The sequence below is a fragment of the Nothobranchius furzeri genome, chromosome 6 (genome assembly GCF_043380555.1).
Source record: "Nothobranchius furzeri strain GRZ-AD chromosome 6, NfurGRZ-RIMD1, whole genome shotgun sequence".
Lineage (NCBI taxonomy): Eukaryota > Metazoa > Chordata > Actinopteri > Cyprinodontiformes > Nothobranchiidae > Nothobranchius > Nothobranchius furzeri.
Window position 1 is genome coordinate 50,430,900 of NC_091746.1, and position 18,425 is coordinate 50,449,324.

At 45.1% G+C, this 18,425-nt stretch overlaps 1 protein-coding gene across 1 annotated transcript in view; it reads left to right on the top strand.

Moving 5' to 3' along the window:
* Nucleotides 1-1,191: 1,191 nt before the first annotated feature.
* Nucleotides 1,192-18,425, top strand: part of nnt (nicotinamide nucleotide transhydrogenase) — a 49,432-nt gene continuing 32,198 nt past the window's right edge. The window contains exons 1-4 of the mRNA XM_015940894.3: nucleotides 1,192-1,293; nucleotides 2,608-2,815; nucleotides 15,375-15,604; nucleotides 15,778-15,995. Coding sequence (XP_015796380.3) covers nucleotides 2,662-2,815; nucleotides 15,375-15,604; nucleotides 15,778-15,995 — 602 coding nt within the window. The 5' untranslated portion in view covers nucleotides 1,192-1,293; nucleotides 2,608-2,661. The remainder of the gene's footprint in view (nucleotides 1,294-2,607; nucleotides 2,816-15,374; nucleotides 15,605-15,777; nucleotides 15,996-18,425) is intronic.

The following is an 18,425-nucleotide window of genomic DNA, read 5'->3' on the forward strand; positions in this document are numbered from 1 at the left end:
TGCCAGTTGTGAAACTTACCTGTTTTTTACTCCTTTTTGGCTGCTTGTACATGTTGAATCAGTGTTTTGCTTTAAAAATGGGAAGTAGGCAACTGGGAGGACAACTATGTTTAGGCCTAAAGTAACACTATAAAAACAGGTGAAATATCCAACAAAGTCCTAGATCAGTGGACCCGGGAGTTGAATCATTTTTATTTAACGATATTCAAATATATATTATTAGCCACTTCACTTTTTTGCACAAGGTAAACCTATGAAAATGATCTGCTATTAGAATTCAGTGGAAATTTTGCCAATTTTTTTTATCTTTTAATTGTGTCAATAATAATTTATCAAGATCATTTAAAATGACAAGAAAATCATGAAAAATGTTAGTCTAGACGAAATGACTTTGCTCTGATGAGGCCGCCAGCCTAGAAACGTGGAAAACCTTTGTCCAGGACTATAGGTCTAGTGTTTTGTGCTCAGTTTGAGGTGGTATAAGTTTGAGCACAGACAAAAATAAATTAAAATCAGGAAACAGCTCATATTTAGTTATTCCTTGATAAACTAGAAGTTAGTCTTTCCATGACCTGAACTGAACACGTGTACAGGTTTGAACTTGAGGTGTATTATAGCGCCCCTCAGTGGTATTGAAGAGTTGTAGCTGTATTTAAATTATGTTATGGGTCTTTTTTTAAAACATTGGATGGTCGTAGATGTAGTAGTTTGAAATCTGCTTCCTCTTGACCTTCACAATAACATCAGCACAGAAACGCATGTTTGATAAAATATATGCACATTTTGGGGAGTTTGTGAGTTTGTGCCCAGTCTGATTAAGGTGAAAGCTCAGCAGAAATACTTCTGTGATGCACATAATAATCTCTGTGCCGTTGTTATGTCGAAATATTTTACCGTTTGAAAAGTGCCCCATCCAGTCATAATAAATGGGTTACCTGACTAATGTAAATTTTCATTATCAGGATATGTACTTAATGAAGTAACTGGTCAGTTGGTCACGAATCTAGTTTACTTCTGAAAACAAGAGAAACGTCTTTAATTGTGACATTCAGGAATCAGGAAGTGTCTCTTCGGGTACAGGTGACAGAAAATGACAATAAAGTACAAAAACTAACGTCTGGTGTTTTTCTCAAAAATTTGTAGTTTCTAAAAACGTTAAAAACGAAATGAAGCTTTTGAATGAACACCTTTCGATGGGGGAACACAACTCAACATAACACCAGTCGCGGTTTATGAAACTACTTCCGGGTCCACTGAAAGTTTCGCTTCTGCTGCACAGGGCTTTTTGCAAAGGTCAGTCTAGTTATTCGTCATTAACCTCACTACTTTCACATTTCACATTGCAGTTGTTTCGGTTTGCATGTCATGAGTGCGCGGAGTAATTTCCTGACTCATACATTACCTACAATAGTGAACAGTTCTGACTTATGTTGTTTTCCGCCAGCTAACGCACCGGTTAGCATGTTAGCTTCCACTGCGTTGTGTTTCACAGCACAGGGGGCAAAAAGAAAAGTGCCTGCGTGGATGATCGGGACTCTGGTTCCCAGTGGAAAACAGCAACAACCGATTTATCTAAAATGCTACATAACAAAACCGATGACCGTTGTAAAGTAGCGTCTTTGTGCTCAAGGCAATTTGTGTGGATTTCACTGAATGTGTTACTTTGCTGACTAGTAACTGGAGAACGTTAACGGGATTTATTTTAACACGTTGTTACGAAGCAGCAAACATGTTCATGTCAGTAGACATTATGTGGGGTTTTCAAAGGAGTGGCATGTGAGACTTAGTTTGAATTCAGTGCTAGTACAACAATATAGTATTTTATTTAGAGGTCATTTTCTTTTTGCTCTTATTTTGGATACCTTTTCACCTGAGCATTGCTCTGCAATGTGCAAAAATTAAATATCTGTATGATTATAATGTTCAATAATAGTAAGTGCATGAATAATCCAATATTTTTGTTTTGTTTACATAAGACAATCCCATAGACGTTTTACACTGATGTTATACAGGGGGTTTAAATGTGTTTTCCTGTAATTAAAATACTATAGATTGACATTTGTATAAGCAAAATCAAAATACTAGATTTCTTAAACAACAATACACACTCCAAGATACAAATAAGAGAAAAGCTGCAAATTGATTTACTTTTTCTTTGATCTAAGTGTGAAGTTGAAAATCTAAATTATAGTCAATACCCCAACATGTATTAATGACCTTATCACCCAAGGTGCCACACCAGCCTCCAGCACCAGTTTATTGTAGTCCCATTATCTGATTTTAGTGTAAATGCACTGTCATGTGTGACTGTTTAGTATTTTAGCCCATGCTAAGACCTTAGAACAATATTTTCATGCTCTTTCTTACAGAAGACACACAACTTAAGCCTGTATTTCCGTGAAACCTACTTGGCAACAAATGTGGCCTGTTGCGTAGTTAAAGGTCACACGCATGCTTCTAGTGAAACATGTAGCTTTCCTCTGGATCCTCTTTAGAAAACTATTGACATTCTTATTTTCATGTCACTTGTCCACACTTGTATCCTTTTGAACCTCTAACCACTCTCTCTTTATCTTCTGGCCTGTGTCCAACATCCTTTCTCTTCAGGAGGGCTGCTGTCTGTCCTGTCGAGGCCCCCCCACCCCACAGCGTGAACGCACCATGGCGAGCCTCCTGCATGTTGTGGCGACCAGCTGCTCGGCCCCCGTGTTCAGGAGTGTCTCCAGTGTGAAGGTGCACAGTGGCCCTGCCCTCAAATCCACCTGCGTGCGTTTTTTTAGGACCCATCAAACTCTCTGGCGGAGTTCCAGTCCAGGTGAAAATGCTTTGCCAATATTAAATAAGAAGAAATAATATTTCAAGAAGCAACTTCTGGACAAATTTCACAGTTCTGGTTCTTGAATGAAGTCTCTTGTTTGTGATATTTGCTTGGCTTTTTGGACGGCTCACAGTAAAGGTATACAGGTTGGGGTGTTTACACACTTTGATGCTAATGACAAAAGGACATTCGGACCTCGTATTTTGTACACTGAATGAAAACACGAGTTTAAGCAAACATCAGCAAACAACAGACATGTTATCTGCCAACATGTGGTTAGCTTAGCAGTTGTGCAGCTATTGGTTATTGCTTATTGGTTATTGCTTATTGGGTTACCAGAGATGTTTCTACATTGTTCGCTAGGCACTTTTACAATTTAAAAAGTCAAGAAGGGGGTCTGAAAAGATGTTAGCAATAGCAACTAATTAGCTAAGTTGGCAACAATGTGGGAGGAGCGCTTGATTTGCAACTTGGAGCAGTGCAAGAGGGAGGAGAAAATAATCGTCTCGTTTTGTTTTTGTAACCGTTCCAAACTCAGATCGTAATTGGGATTAAAATTCGATTAATTGAGCAACCCTACCCGAAAGTGTTGCTCAGACTGAAGTTACACATCTCCACTATCTTCTAGAGTAGAGTAATAACTTCATGATGGATTTTATTTGCAGCTTTGGCTCATTAAACGTAGTATTTCTACTTTGGTGTATAAAGGGTTAATTTTACAGTCCTCAGCAGGTAATTATAAGCCTGTACATTTATAATTTTATTTATTTTTAATTTATTATTATTTAATATACACAGGAGTGGGGTCAAGTGAAACATTTTATTTAGAGTTTTAATTTATGTCAGAGCTACATAAATTAATTCATGATTTTGTAATTGATTTACTGCAATGACTTGATTTTAGTGAGGTTAGGACACATCGTAGCCACAAATGCTATGGATTATTGACAGAATCGTTCATGTCGGTGTTTCGGTTTTCAGCCTTGGTTTCCGTATTTTGTTTTTTTTTTGTTTTGGCCAACATTTTTTATGTTGGTGCACTTCTATATAAAACTTTAATTTAAACTATTAAATGTATCTGAGTGTTTTGGAAAAAATCTGAACCTCTCAAGTTTCCTTTTAGCCTGAAGCTGTTCTAACCTTGTATAGACCCGTGACTTGCTGAATTAAGCAATCAGACTTTGTAACGGCTTTTAAAGGAGGATTTATCTTGAGGTGAATGGCATCATAAAGGAATGGATTGACCCTTAGATAGCCGTTTGGTTCTCCTACTGGAAGCTGCACGTGCTTTAGTTTATAGATTGAGTGTAAGCTACTGAGAAAACCCCACCTGTAGCTTCTGTGCAGGTTCACATGAGTTTGTGCTTCAGCTGCTTGTTTTAAGGTGGCATGTGTTGACTTCTTGTTGCATGAAATTCTCTTGTTTACATGACAGTTTGCTACTTCTTCCTTTCTTTTCTGTGTTTTTATTTTAAAGGTTGAAACATAGATGTGGCAAATGTGATTTTCTGTTTGTGGTAAAATAAAAAGTCAGCTTCAGTAAAACTTGAGCAATTAGACATTATTCTCTTCACACTTTGACCTGCCAGGATGTGGGTGTGCATGCATGCGAGTGTGTTTGTGCTCTGTGAGGCCGGTACTAGCTGGTTGCTGGAGCTTTAGGCCTTTCTGCTGGTTTGGTCGATGTTCCCGGTGACATTGGTTAGCCTTCCTACGGTTCAGTCAGCTTTAGTAACAGCTGGCAGCACCCATTCTGAACACACATATCAGCTTAAAGTGTTGTTGAGAAGAGGCCCACACCCTGCGTAGATGTGGTGTGACCTCTGTGACCCCACAGACCAACAGACAGGATTTGCAGGGATGATCTTTCTGCTTTTTTCAGTCCTGTTATCATAACTTTTACTAAAGCGATGGTTTACTTGGGTCCATCCATTGCACCTGAGAAACTAGTCAGTATAGCTAAAGTTGGAACAGTTTATGATGAGGTTGTTCAGAGGAACACAGTTGAATAATCCCATGAAGGACAATATAAAAATGAAATAAAATAATAAGAAAAATAAATCACATTTCAAAACAAGTCAAGTAAAGGGAAAAGATCAAAGTTTTTATAGATCGCCCAGCCCTAGGTGAAAGTAAATAAAAATGCACCATCCAGGACAGACTACAATAACATACCATTTTATTTATAAAAGCGCTTTCAACATGGCATTACTACCAACCAAAGCGCTGTACAAAAAACAACAACAGAAGCATAAAATAGTCGAGTCATAAAATCAATTAAAAATAATACAACAAAGAACGGTTCCAAACAAAAACAATAACAAATATTAATAGTTGTCAGACCACAGATTTAAGATGGGAAAACTTTAGATTACTGTCGTAACCCCGGTTCTTTGAGTAGCATGAGTCAGTGTCTCACTATGGGAACGCCTAGGCGTGACCTCATCAGAAGCTCTTATTCCACACTGCCAGCCCTGATTGGCTGGAACAAATCTGTCAGCATATAGGAGGCGGGAACCCCACCTATATATTAGGCCGGCTTCTCACTGACAATATTCTAAAATGACCACCTCTTCCTCGCTACGAAATAGCAAGGAGGGCGGTATGGTGAGACACTCACTCATGCTACTCAGAGAACCAGGGTTACGACAGTAACCTAAAGTTCTCTTTCATAGCATTCGTTTCGTGTCTCACTATGGGAAAATACTGATTCCTGGATAGCAAGGCAGAATATGATCCACAGTCTGTACTTCCAAATATCATATCGTGTGCACAGCTCAGATAGTGGGAGCCATACCCAGCACAGAGTGAGCTAGTGACGGTGTTGTGACATCTAGCTTGTAGAACAGAGTGAATGTGTGAGGGGAGGTCCAGCTCGCCGCATCACATTTTTCCTGAATGGACACTCCCTTAATTAGGGCCCATGAGGAAGAAAGTCCTAGTAGAATGTGCACAAAGGCCCTCAGGAGGTAGAGCCCTTTTGGAGTTGTAGGCTAAGGAAATGGCTCCTACAATCCAGTAAGAAAGTCCGTTCTTTGATATGGGCTTCCCCAACCAATTTTTGGCCCAGGACACAAAAAGCTGGTTGCTCTTTCGCATAGTCTCTGTCCTGTCCATGTATATATGTAATGCACGCACCGGACAAAGTGCACGGAGATTCTGCTCCACTGAGGAGGAGGGCAGAAGGAAACCAAAGCAATGGGGGGAAAAAGCCCCCAGCACCTGTGGCATATAGGTGGGATTAGGGAGTAAGGTCACTTTCGAGTCCCCTTGGGAAAATTGGTACATGACGGGTGAACAGACAGAGCATGTATTTCACCCACACGTTTACCCGCTGCAAGTGCCAGCAACAGCGCCTTTTTTAATGTAGCCACCTTCAAATCCACCTGCTCCAGTGGTTCAGAAGGAGAAGACATTAAGGCCTCCAGAACTAGCAGTAGGTCCCATTGTGGAGCCAGATTCCTAGAGACGGGAACTTGCCTTTGCATGCCTCTCATAAATCGACTCACAAGGGGATGCTGTCCAATCGACTTCCCTTCAAAACCAATATGGCAGGCTGATATTGCAGCCAAATACACCTTGATGGTGGAGAAAGCTTTTCCTTTATCCATCAGGTCCTGCAAGAAGGTCAGTATGACTGCCACGGAGTACTGAAAAGGCATTTCCTGTTTCTCCCCACACCATTTTTCAAAAATAGACCACTTGCAGTCATACAGAGACCTAGTTGAGGGAGCCCTTGCACCCTGAATGGTCTCAATGACCCTATGTGGGAGTCCTACAGCCTGTAGGTTGGACCACTCACGGGCCAAGCCCAGAGGGACACCCTCCGGGTGTGGGTGGAAAACCTCCCCTTGTACCTGAGATAGCAGATCTCTGTGTAGGGGAGGGGCCACGGTTCTCCACAAAGGAGCTGTGTGATCTCCGCCAGCCAGTGTTTCGATGGCCAATGGGGCGCAATCAGAATCATTACCAGGTCCTCCGTTCTCACTCTGGTGAGCGTGGGTGAGATGAGAGGGGGGGGGGGGACGCTTAGAGCAGGGCTGTGGCCATCTGTGGGCAAATGCATCCACTCCCAGAGGTGCGTCCTGGTCGTTTAGGGAGAAAAACATGGGACATTGAGTGTTCTCCCGAGAGGCAAACAGGTCTATCGAGGCCTGCCCGAAGCGCATCCAGATCATCCTGACCACCTCTGGGTGAAGTCTCCACTCAGCGTACAGGAGGTTCCCTCTGGAGAGAAGATCTGCCCCCAGGTTCCGTATCCCCGGTACATGAGTGGCTGTCAGAGACAAGAAGTGTCTGCTGCTCCACAGAACAAGCTTGTGAGCTAACATGTGCAGGCTTTGGGATCTCAGACCCCCCTGCTGATTTATGTACGCCACAACAGTTGTGTTGTCTGTTCGTACCAGAACATGATGGTTTACGAGGAGAGGGAGGAAATGTCTCAACGTCATGTAAACTGCCAACAGTTCCAAATAATTTATGTGGAACCTGAGCATGTGGGAGGGCCAGGACCCATTCACCGGTCTTCCTCGAAGACCCCCCCCCCCCCCCCCCAACCTGACAGAGAGGCGCCTGTCTTGATCACTTTTCTGCTTTGCACTGTGCCCATTGGCACTCGCAGCAATAGGAGATGTAAATTTCTCCGGGGCCGAAGTGCAGCAGTGCAGGCTGCTGTGATCCTGATGTTCCAAGAGCTGTGTTGGACCAGTTTCTGTCTGGCCATCCACCGCTGAACTCCCTTCATGTGTAAACAACCTAGGGGGACAGCCATCAGAGCTGAAGCCATTAGGCCCAGCAGTCATTGGCAGAGTCTGGGTGACACCATGTTCCCCCTGTGGAACTGAGCCAAGCAGTTCTTTATTGCATTCATTCCCTCTCCACTCAGTTTCACCATAGCCTGCGTGGAGTCCAGCAGCAGGCCTATAAAGTGGATGGTTTGGGTGGGAAGATGGACACTCTTTTCTAAATTTATCCTGAACCCCAGGCTCACCATGTGATGAGCCAAAAAGGCTGTGTGATCTGCAGCCTCTTTTCGAGACAATGCTGTGATAAGCCAGTCGTCAATGTACATAGCAACTCTGATTCCCCTCCTTCTCAGCGGTGCCACAGCTGCTTCCGTACATCTTACGAACACTCTCGGGCCCAGGGAGAGGCCGAAAGGGAGGACGAGATACTCGAAACATGTAAATTGGTCTTAGGTGAAGGGTGAGACAAAGAACGGTTCACAGGATCTTTCATGGAGGTAAATTCAAAGAGTCGGAGTTCCCGGCCTGGAGGGTTACCGGGGTCCCACCCTGGAGCCAGGCCTGAGGTTGGGGCCCGTGAGCGAGCGCCTGGTGGCTGGGCTTTCACCCATGGGGCCCGGCCGGGCCAGCCCAAACCGGATACATGGGCTCATCCAACTGTGGACCCACCACCCGCAGGAGGAACATGAAGGGTCCGGTGCAATGTGGATCGGGTGGCAGACCAAGGCGGGAGCCTTGGCGGTCCGATCCCCGGACAAGAAAACTGGTTTTTGGGACATGGAATGTCACCTTGCTGGCGGGGAAGGAGCAGGAGCTTGTGGCAGAGGTTGAGCGGTACCAGCTAGATATAGTCGGACTCAACTTGACACATAGCATTGGCTCTGGAACCCAAGTCCTTGAGAGGGGTTGGACACTCTCCTTTGCTGGAGTTGCTTCGGGTGAAAGGTGGAGGGCTGGGGTTGGCTTTTTGTTAGCCCCAAGACTCTCTGCCTGTGTGTTGGGGTTTACCCCGGGGGACGAGAGGATAGCTTCCCTGCGCCTTCGGGTCGGGGAACGAGTCCTGACTGTTGTTTGTGCTTATGGGCCAAATATCAGTTCAGAGTACCCACCCTTTTTGGAGTCCCTGGGACGAGTGCTAGATAGTGCTCCATCAGGGGACTCCATTGTCCTGCTGGGGGACTTCAATGCTCACGTGGGCAATGACAGCTTGACCTGGAGGGGTGTGATTGGGAGGAACGGCCCGCCTGATCTGAACTCGAGTGGTGTTTCGTTATTGGACTTCTGTGCAAGCCGTAGTTTGGCCATAACAAACACCATGTTCGAACATAAGGATGCCCATCGGTACACTTGGTACCAGGGCAGCCTAGGTCGCAGGTCGATGATAGACTTTGCAGGCGTATCATCTGACCTGCGGCCGTATGTTTTGGACACCCGAGTGAAGAGAGGAGCATAGCTGTCAACTGATCACCACCTGGTGGTGAGTTGGATCAGATGGCAGGGGAAGATGCCGCACAGACCTGGCAGACCCAAACGCATAGTGAGGGTCTGCTGGGAACGACTGGCAGAAGAACCTGTTAAAACGGTCTTCAACTCCTACCTCCGGCAGAGCTTTGACCACGTCCCGACAGCAGTGGGGTACATTGACTCCGAGTGGGCCTTGTTCCACTCTGCGATTGTTGAGGAGTCTGTTGCTAGCTGTGGTCGCAAGGTGGCCGGTGCCAGTCGTGGTGGCCACACCCGTAGCCGCAGGTGGACACCAGAGGTTCGGGGAGCCGTCAGGCTGAAAAAGGAGGCCTACAGGGCGTGGCTGGTTTGTGGGTCTCCGGAGGCAGTAGACCGGTACCAGATAGCCAAGCAGGGTGCAGCAGTGGCAGTTGTTGAGGCAAAATCTTGGGCGTGGGAGGAGTTTGGTGAGGCCATGGTGAAAGACTATCGATCAGCTCCAAAGAGGTTCTGGCAATTTGTCCAGCGCCTCAGGAGAGGAAGGCAGCAACTCGCTCACACTGTTTACAGTGGGGATGGGGAGCTGCTGACGTCAACTGAGGCTATAGTCGGACAGTGGAAGGAATACTTTGAGGAGCTTCTCAATCCCACCTATGCGCATTCCAAGGAGGAACCAGAGCCGGGAGACCTGGGAATGGACTGTCCAATCTCGGGGGCAGAAGTTGCTGAGGTAGTCAAATAACTACACAGCGGCGGAGCCCCGGGGGCGGATGCGGTTCGTCCTGGGTATCTCAAGGCTATGGATGTTTTAGGGCTGTCATGGTTGACACGTCTCTGCAACATTGCGTGGTCATCGGGGGCAGTTCCTGTGGAGTGGCAGACTGGGATGGTGGTCCCCATCTTTAAGAAGGGTGACCTGAGGGTGTGTTCCAACTATAGGGGGATCACACTCCTCAGCCTCCCTGGAAAGGTCTACTCCAAGGTACTGGAGAGGAGGGTCTGATCGATAGTTGAGTCTCAGATTGAGGAGAAGCAATGTGGTTTTCGTCCTGGCCGTGGAACTGTGGACCAGTTCTATACTATTGCAAGGGTGATGGAGGGGGCATGGGAGTTTGCCCAACCAATCCACATGTGTTTTGTGGATTTGGAGAAGGCTTATGACCGTGTCCCCAGGGGCACCCTGTGGGGGATGCTCCAGGAGTGTGGGGTGGGTGGCTTTCTGTTTAGGGCCATTCAGTCCCTTTACCAGAGGAGCGTGAGTTTGTTCCGCACAGCCGGTAGTAAGTCGGACCTGTTCCCGGTGAGGGTTGGACTCTGCCAGGGCTGCCCTTTGTCACCGGTTCTGTTCATTACCTTTATGGACAGAATTTCTAGGCGCAGCCGTGGGGGGGAGTGTGTCGAGTTTGGTGGCAGGAGAATCTCGTCTCTGCTTTTTGCGGATGATGTGGTCCTCCTAGCTTCATCCAGCTCTGACCTTCAGCTCTTGCTGGGTAGGTTCGCGGCCAAGTGTGAAGCGGCTGGGATGAGGATCAGCACCTCCAAATCTGAGACCATGGTTCTTGACCAGAAAAGGGTGGCTTGCCAACTCCGGGTCGGGGGAGAGGTCCTACCTCAAGTGGAGGAGTTTAAGCATCTCGGGATCTTGTTCACGAGTGAGGGTAGGAGGGATCGGGAGATCGACAGGCGGATTGGTTCAGCGTCTGCAGTGATGCGGACGCTGAGCCGATCTGTTGTGGTGAAGAGGGAGCTGAGCCAGAAAGCCAGGCTCTCAATTTACCGGTCGATCTACGTCCCAATCCTCACCTATGGTCATGAGCTTTGGGTAATGACCAAAAGAACGAGACTGCAGATACAAGCGGCCGGAATGAGTTTCCTCCATAGGGTGGCCGGGCTCAGCCTTAGAGATAGGGTGAGGAGCTCAGACATTCTGGAGGGACTCGGAGTAGAACCGCTGCTCCTCCGGATCGAAAGGAGCCAGTTGAGGTGGTTTGGGCATCTGGTAAGGATGCCTCCTGGACGCCTCCCTGGGGAGGTGTTTCGGGCATGTCCTGCCGGCAGGAGGCCCTCGGGTCGACCCAGGACACGTTAGAGAGGTTACATCTCCAATCTGGTCCGGGAACGCCTTGGGGTCCTGCCGGAGGAGCTGGTGGAGTGTGAACCAGTCTCCCGGGTGGAGAAAGCGCTGTAGGGAAGCGTGCGTCAGCATTCTGAACATGTATTTTCTGAGATATCTGTTCGAACTCCGCAGGTCCAGAATAGCTCGCATCCCTCCGCCTTTCTTTGGAACCAGAAAGTATCTTGAGTAAAACCCACACCTTCTTTGCTCTGGAGGGATTTCTCTTATTGCTTCTTTCTCTAACAGTGAGGAAATTTCCTCCTGTAGGAAATGAGTGGCTTCTCCCTTGGCTTGTGATTGAACCACGCCTATAAAGCGAGGGGGAACTGTTGCAAATTGCAGCCTATATCCTCTGCTTATTGTTTTCAGAACTCAGTCTGACTCCGTGCATTTCTCCCAGTCTTTTATTCTCAGCGACACCGGGCTGACAGGCCCCTCCGTCATGTGTGGAACGAGCTCGCCCTCTAGTGGATCTGGGGTGAATCGTGAGCAGATTTGTACTGCGCATGTGCGGGGACTGAGACCTGAGGTGGACGTGTTTGAACATGGGGGGTGTACTCATTTTGTTTAGGAAATGAGTAGTCTCCGCCCCTTGATTCATTGATCTTTTGTTTTTCAACTTTTTTAGCTGCGCCCTCAGCACACTGCCTGGATGTGACAGCGTTCACATTTTTAATGTTTGAGAACATAGAACAGTGCTTGTGAGACATGTCACCGGGCCATCTTGGTTGCATACGGGAATAACACACTGTCTCTTTGGGGTGCATGGAGCAGATTGGAACATCTCTTCTTTCATGCGCAGAACATCCAAGCACGGAACTGGAAACAGTTCGCTCGCTGCGTCTTGGTAGCCTGTCAGGCTAGACACTTCCTTCTCCTCCCCACCTGAGTAGAGGCGGGCGGAGGTTGATCCGGATGAGTGGCGTTAGGCCTCTTGTTCCACAGAACTTTAGCTGGGGCGGGTCTCTGAGATGACGCTGGAGCCGACTGCTGTTTCGCCAACTTTGGAATCTTGAAGGTTGGGGACAGGCGGGCCGCAGCTTGGGCAAAAGTTTGGCATTGAGGTGGAGGAGGGGCTACGGGGTGTACTGGTGCCCGTCTGGGGGGGCATAATTTCAGAGCCTCGTCATCCCGTTTCTTTTCCTGACATCGCTTTCTGATTTCCGATTCTGCTTGGACCTCCAGCCAACGGATGTTGAGCTTCTCTGCAGCGCGTTTGCACACGTCCTGCAGATCCAGATCCAGGGCAGGTGACGCCGATTCTCCGGCGCTGACACAGCCACTGCTCAGGAGCTAAGGTTTTGCGACCCGGCCTGAGGAGGTCAGAATGGGGCTGTCCTCCTCCTCTTCATCTGTCATGAGGAGCTCTGATGCTGCGTTGGAATTGTCGCCATCCTCTGCTCCGCGGAAGTCCATTGGGCTGTCCGCAAGGTGGCGGTCCAGGAGTTCGAGTGGAAGCGGGTCCACGAGATGCAGAGTTTCACTCCAGCTCGGTCCAGGTTGAGGTTCGGGTTTTCAGCCGCCTTAGCGGCATCGCTCATGGCGTCCATGACCCTCCTGGTGTTTAGCTTTGCAGCTAACAATACCATTTAGACAGCTAACGCTAGTCTAGGGTGGTTAGGTGGGGTAAGCGTTGCGGCTGTGCCCTGTGTGGGTGGTATCGCTACCCTTCGAGTAATACTACTCATTAAAATGCTAACTGTTAAGCGTATTGCTACTCCTCACAGTCTGCAACTCACACCGCTGCTTGGAGGCAGGTTAATGTGAGACTGTCTCTCGTGTAAAACCGTAAGACCAGGACCAGCGCCCGGCGGTAGAGTTCGCACTCCTCCTTCGGGCAGTTTAGCTAGCTCCAGTCTGACAGTCAGCACGCGAGAGGATTTTGGGAACGTCTGCTCGTAGCGAGAAGAGGTTTTAGAATACTGTCAGTGAGGAGCCGGCCTAATATAAGGGATGCACCGATGGATCGGTATTTGATCCCAATCGGCCGATAGCGCCCCTATCGGTTTTGATCGGAGTTTTCAAAATAGATCAAAGCAGACCGATCAGGTAGGGTTGTCACGGTAACCGGTGTAGCAGTAAACCCCGGTAAAAAAGTTGACAATAATAATAATAACCGTCTTGTTAAAAAAAAAACTATATTATCTTTGTGGGTTTACTGTGGCTGCGGTGTAGGCGCGGTGACCCTTACCAGCCACCGTATCATCTGCTGAAGTTGCCGGCAGCACATGCGCACTTTGTTGTTTACAACCAAAACTTTCTTGAAGCTAAAGCTGAAATAATGGCCAAAGGAGGAGACGGCAGCGCTCAGGAGGACATTTTTTATCCCTCAAAGAAGACAAAGTGGGAAGTACGGGCATGTTTTGGATATTTGAAGAATGTCGAGGGACAGTTGATAGAAGACGGCTATCCTGTTTGCAGCCCATGCAGAAAAAGTGTCTGTGAAAGGCAGCAATGCTTCAAATCTCATGACACATCTGTGTGACCATCACCCACAAATCTACAGTCAACGCAAGGCAAGCTAACATTAGCGTTTTAGCTCAAATGCGTGATCCGAGGATTTGGGTTGAGGGAGAATGTAACGAGTCGCTATATAAAGCAGCCGCAGCGCCGCTACCTGCATATAAACCGTGTCGCGGACACCACCATGTTGAAATGACGCTATGCATTACGGGGCTCCCAGGGGCAGGTAAGAGTTGGTCTCTCTCCGAGAATAATTATGAATTTAACAATGATTACTGCCTGATGACATTTTCCCACATCTGCAAAGCTCACTGGAAGGACACAAACCGAGGACAATATTTTCCTGATATAGGGTTTATTACTCAAGTAAGGGTAAAAAAGTATCTGATTAGAAGCCTACTTGAGTACCGAGTACTTGAGTATCATCTGGTCTAATATTTTTAAAATGATGACACCAAACAGACAAAAAATAAGACGTTATGGGCAAATATTGGTATTTTAAAGACTAAAGGGGAAATATGTAAACAAATAAACAACATAATTACAAAATAACACATTTTAGGCCAAATTTAGACACAAACTGAGGACAATATTTCCTGACATACAGGGTTTATTTAATTGTGTGAAAATGTAGCACGTTTAAAAAAAATACAGCGATAATACCGAAAACCGTGGTAATTTTGGTCACAATAACTGTGAGGTTAAATTTTCACACCGTGACAACCCTAATACAGACCATTTTAGATTAGGTTACATTTCCTTTATTCCCAGATTATGTAGTTTGTAGTACTCATTATAATGTTGTAGAAATTTCTGGCCAATCCACGTGATCGGTATCGGTGATCAGCATTATTTGATATCGGTATCGGTGATCGGCAGCAAAAAACCTGATCGGTGCATCCCTACCTCATATATAGGTGGGGTTCCCGCCTCCTATACGCTGACAGATTTGTTCCAGCCAATCAGGGCTGGCAGTGTGGAATAAGAGCTTCTGACGAGGTCACGCCTAGGCGTTCCCATAGTGAGACACGAAACAAATTCTATTAAAGAGAACCACAGTGGATGGAGGTATGACAAATTGTTGATGCTAAGAATCGAAGGCCATAGAGAAGTAATGCGTTTTCAGCCTTGATTTAAAGATGGGAAGTGAGGGTGCTTGTCTAACCGGAAGGGGTAGTGAATTCCAAAGTTTGGGGGCATAGATACAAAAAACCCTTTCCCTGCGAGTCTTCAAACGCACCTTAGGAACGGTGAGGAAGAGTTTATCTGCAGACCTAAGAGCACGAGAAGGGTGGTAGAAATGGAGAAGTTCACTTAGATAGGGAGGGGCCTGACTGTTCAAACATTTGAATGCAAGTAGCAGGATTTAGAAGTTAATCCTGAACTGAACGGGCCATAGCAACAGAGGCGTTTAGTGAAATCTAGGTAGACTCATCTTTTATTTGAGTATTTTGCTGCCTCATCCTGTCCAAACAACAAGTGAGGAGCTGGGTCAGCACAGCTGGAGAAGCAGGAGTGAGAAACAACATCAAACTATTTTTTGTTCAGGAAGAAACGGAGAGAAAGACCTGAAGTGGAATTTTCCATCAGGGCCAAAACGACATGTGACCTGTCTGCCCACTTGAGCAATAGACCTGAATCAAAGTACATAATATTTTAGGAATTTAAGCAGTGTTTAAATAGTGACTTATTCCTTTTAGAGTTTCATTTTTACTTGTAATGAATTAAGTAGGTCAGTTTGTGAGGGAAACGTGTAAAAATGACCTTTTGTCTGCTTGCACCTCCTCAGGAATCCCATACAAGCAGCTGACAGTTGGAGTTCCCAAAGAAATTTTCCAGAATGAACGTCGGGTGGCGCTGTCACCAGCTGGTGTCCAGGCTCTCATCAAACAGGGCTTCAACGTCGTTGTGGAGTCTGGAGCTGGAGAGTTCTCCAAGTTTCACGATGAGCAGTACACTCAGGCTGGAGCAGCGATTAAAGATGTAAAAGATGTGCTGTCCTCTGACTTGTTGGTCAAGGTAGGCCCCAAGGCGACTGTTCTTTAATGCTTTTTATTAAAGTTTTTTTTTTCTTTTGTCATTTGAAGAGAGACAAAAATATGCCAAAATATAAAGCAACAGTCAGAATAGCTCTAATTTAAAGAATGGTTATATTTCATGTGTTTGTCTGGTCTGGATGTGGCTAATCCCAGGTCCGTGCTCCCATATATAACCCGGCTTTGGGAATTCATGAAGTGGAGATGATGAAGGAAGCAGCGACCTTAGTCAGTTTCGTCTATCCAGCTCAGAACCCTGACCTGATGGACATGTTGTCCCAGAAGAAAGCCACCGTCCTGGCTATGGACCAGGTGCCTCGAGTCACCATCGCTCAGGGTTTCGATGCACTGAGCTCCATGGCGAACATTGCAGGGTATGTACAAGAGCTGTGTTTCTCATCCAAAAGACGTCAGCATATTGCGTTTTTTTTCTTCAGTGAGTGACATCACTTATCAACGACAAATGACACCCTCAGGTATAGCCATAGCTATAGACATTATTATCATTAAACACATCTTATTCTTTCAAAGTACGCCATCATTTAGTCGATTCAGGGGATGGGGAGAGCAACTGTGTGATGGTAAAAACTTCATTCAATGACCGGTGCTCTGTAGAAGCTGTAGAAACGTCTGTCAGGTGAGTTTAACACCAATCAGCATGAGTTAAGCCTAGTTTATACTTCTTTGTCTGCGTCAGTACAGAGACACGCAATGCCATTATGTGTCGGTGCAAGAGCTCTCCGATGTACTCGCAAAGGGTGACGGAGACATGCACCAATTTTTAACTATTCGTCGAAAGAGATGAAGACCGCAAGCTGGTGATTGGTCAGGACGCTGCTTCCTGTAAATCGCCAACAGCACTGTCTTTGCCCCCTCAAAAAATAAAAGATATTTAACTGCAAAGACAGAAACAAATTAAAGAACGCATCGCGGGGAAAATATGAACCATTAATTACCCGTGACTGAAGGAGTACAAAGATATGCAGCAGGTGTTTTAATCATGGATGTAAAAGTCGAGAAATGTGAGTTTAGAGGTGCCGATGGCACGAAGAGGTGGATGGGGACAAACGCCCCTTATTGTCCTGGCGGGGAATTGTTTTGGAACAATCCCAGCTGACGGAGAAGTCTGAGAACAAAACGTCTGTCAATGCGCGTGCGTCTCCCTCGTATATATAGTATAAATTAGGCTTTAGCCACAATTCCTGCCCAACAACTCTACAGGGCCATTTCTGAGTACACACCCCAAGACGGGTACTCGTTTGGTTCCTGAAATGTCCCTGAGAGTGGTCCTTTTGGGCTGGGTGGGTGAAAGGGATTTTAAAGTTCAAAAGTTTAAAAAAAAAGATCCAAATTGGTGTGTGTGGGATCTTTAAAAAATAAAATAAAATAAAAAAGTCACACATATACAGGCTCTTCTCAAAATATTATATTGTGATAAAGTTCATTGTTTTCTGTAATGTACTGATAAACATTAGACTTTCATATATATTAGATTCATTACACACAACTGAAGTAGTTCAAGCTTTTTATTGTTTTTTTTTTATTATCTTTATTTCATTCAATAAAAAATAACACAACAGACACTAAACAATATTCATGGAAACACAATATATATTTGAATGAAAGGGAGCAGATAGAAGAAAAATCTTATTATTTCTACCCCCTTTTTAAACTTAAATATCAATTTATATTTGTGCAGTCCCTCACCAGTTCTTTCAGTCCCGTAACTGTTCACATTTGTTAATTATTATGTCCACATCAATTGTCCGTTGTCATATCCACTCAACACACGTGATTTAATGTGTAGACTGAACACTTTTAGAGTTCTTGACTCTTTCCATTCTCTGTCCAGGCAATTCCACAACTTCACACCATTCACAGATATGCTCATTTCCTTCATTCTTGTTCTAAATCTAGGTTTTTTGAAGATTTCAAATCCCTTCAATGAATAACTGCTATCTCTCTTTTCAAATATATGCTGAATATTCTTTGGCAATGTACCTTTATTTGCTTTATACATTATATGCAATATTCTCCAGTTGACCAAATCATGAAATTTAATTACTTTATATTTTATAAATAATGGGTTAGATGGAGCTGTACTATGAGTGTTGTCTATAATTCTCATTGCTTTTTTCTGCAAAACAAACAAAGGTTGTGTATATGTTCTATATGCAGTTCCCCAGATTTCTACACAGTAATTTAAGTATGGCAGAATCAGTGCATTGTATAGTAATAACAATCCTTCACTATTAAGTAGAAACTTTACGCTATATAATACTGCAATGGCTTTGGCCACTTTACCTTTTAGCCTATGTGTGATTTCCAGCTTAGAGCTTCATCAATCATTACTCCCAAAAATTTGATTTCTTTTACCCTTTGAATTTCCATGTTATCTATTTTTAATATTACGTCTATATTTTCTTTGTCATTAAATAGAATGAAAATAGTTTTTTTAAGATTAAGTGTTAATTTATTTATATCAAACCAGTTTTTAACTTTTATCAGTTCAATATTTATCACATGAGTTACTTCATTTATATCAGACCCTGAATAAAACAGTGTTGTATCATCTGCAAACAAAACAGAACCTAGTTTGTCAGACACATTTACCAAATCATTGATATACAGGTTGAACAATTTTGGTCCAAGGACCGACCCTTGTGGCACTCCATAAGCAATATTTCGTAGCTCTGATGTAATGCCATTTATCTGAACTTATTGCTTTCTGTTATCTAAATAACTTCTGACCCATTGATGAGCAACCCCTCGTATTCCATACTGATATAATTTTTGCAGTAACC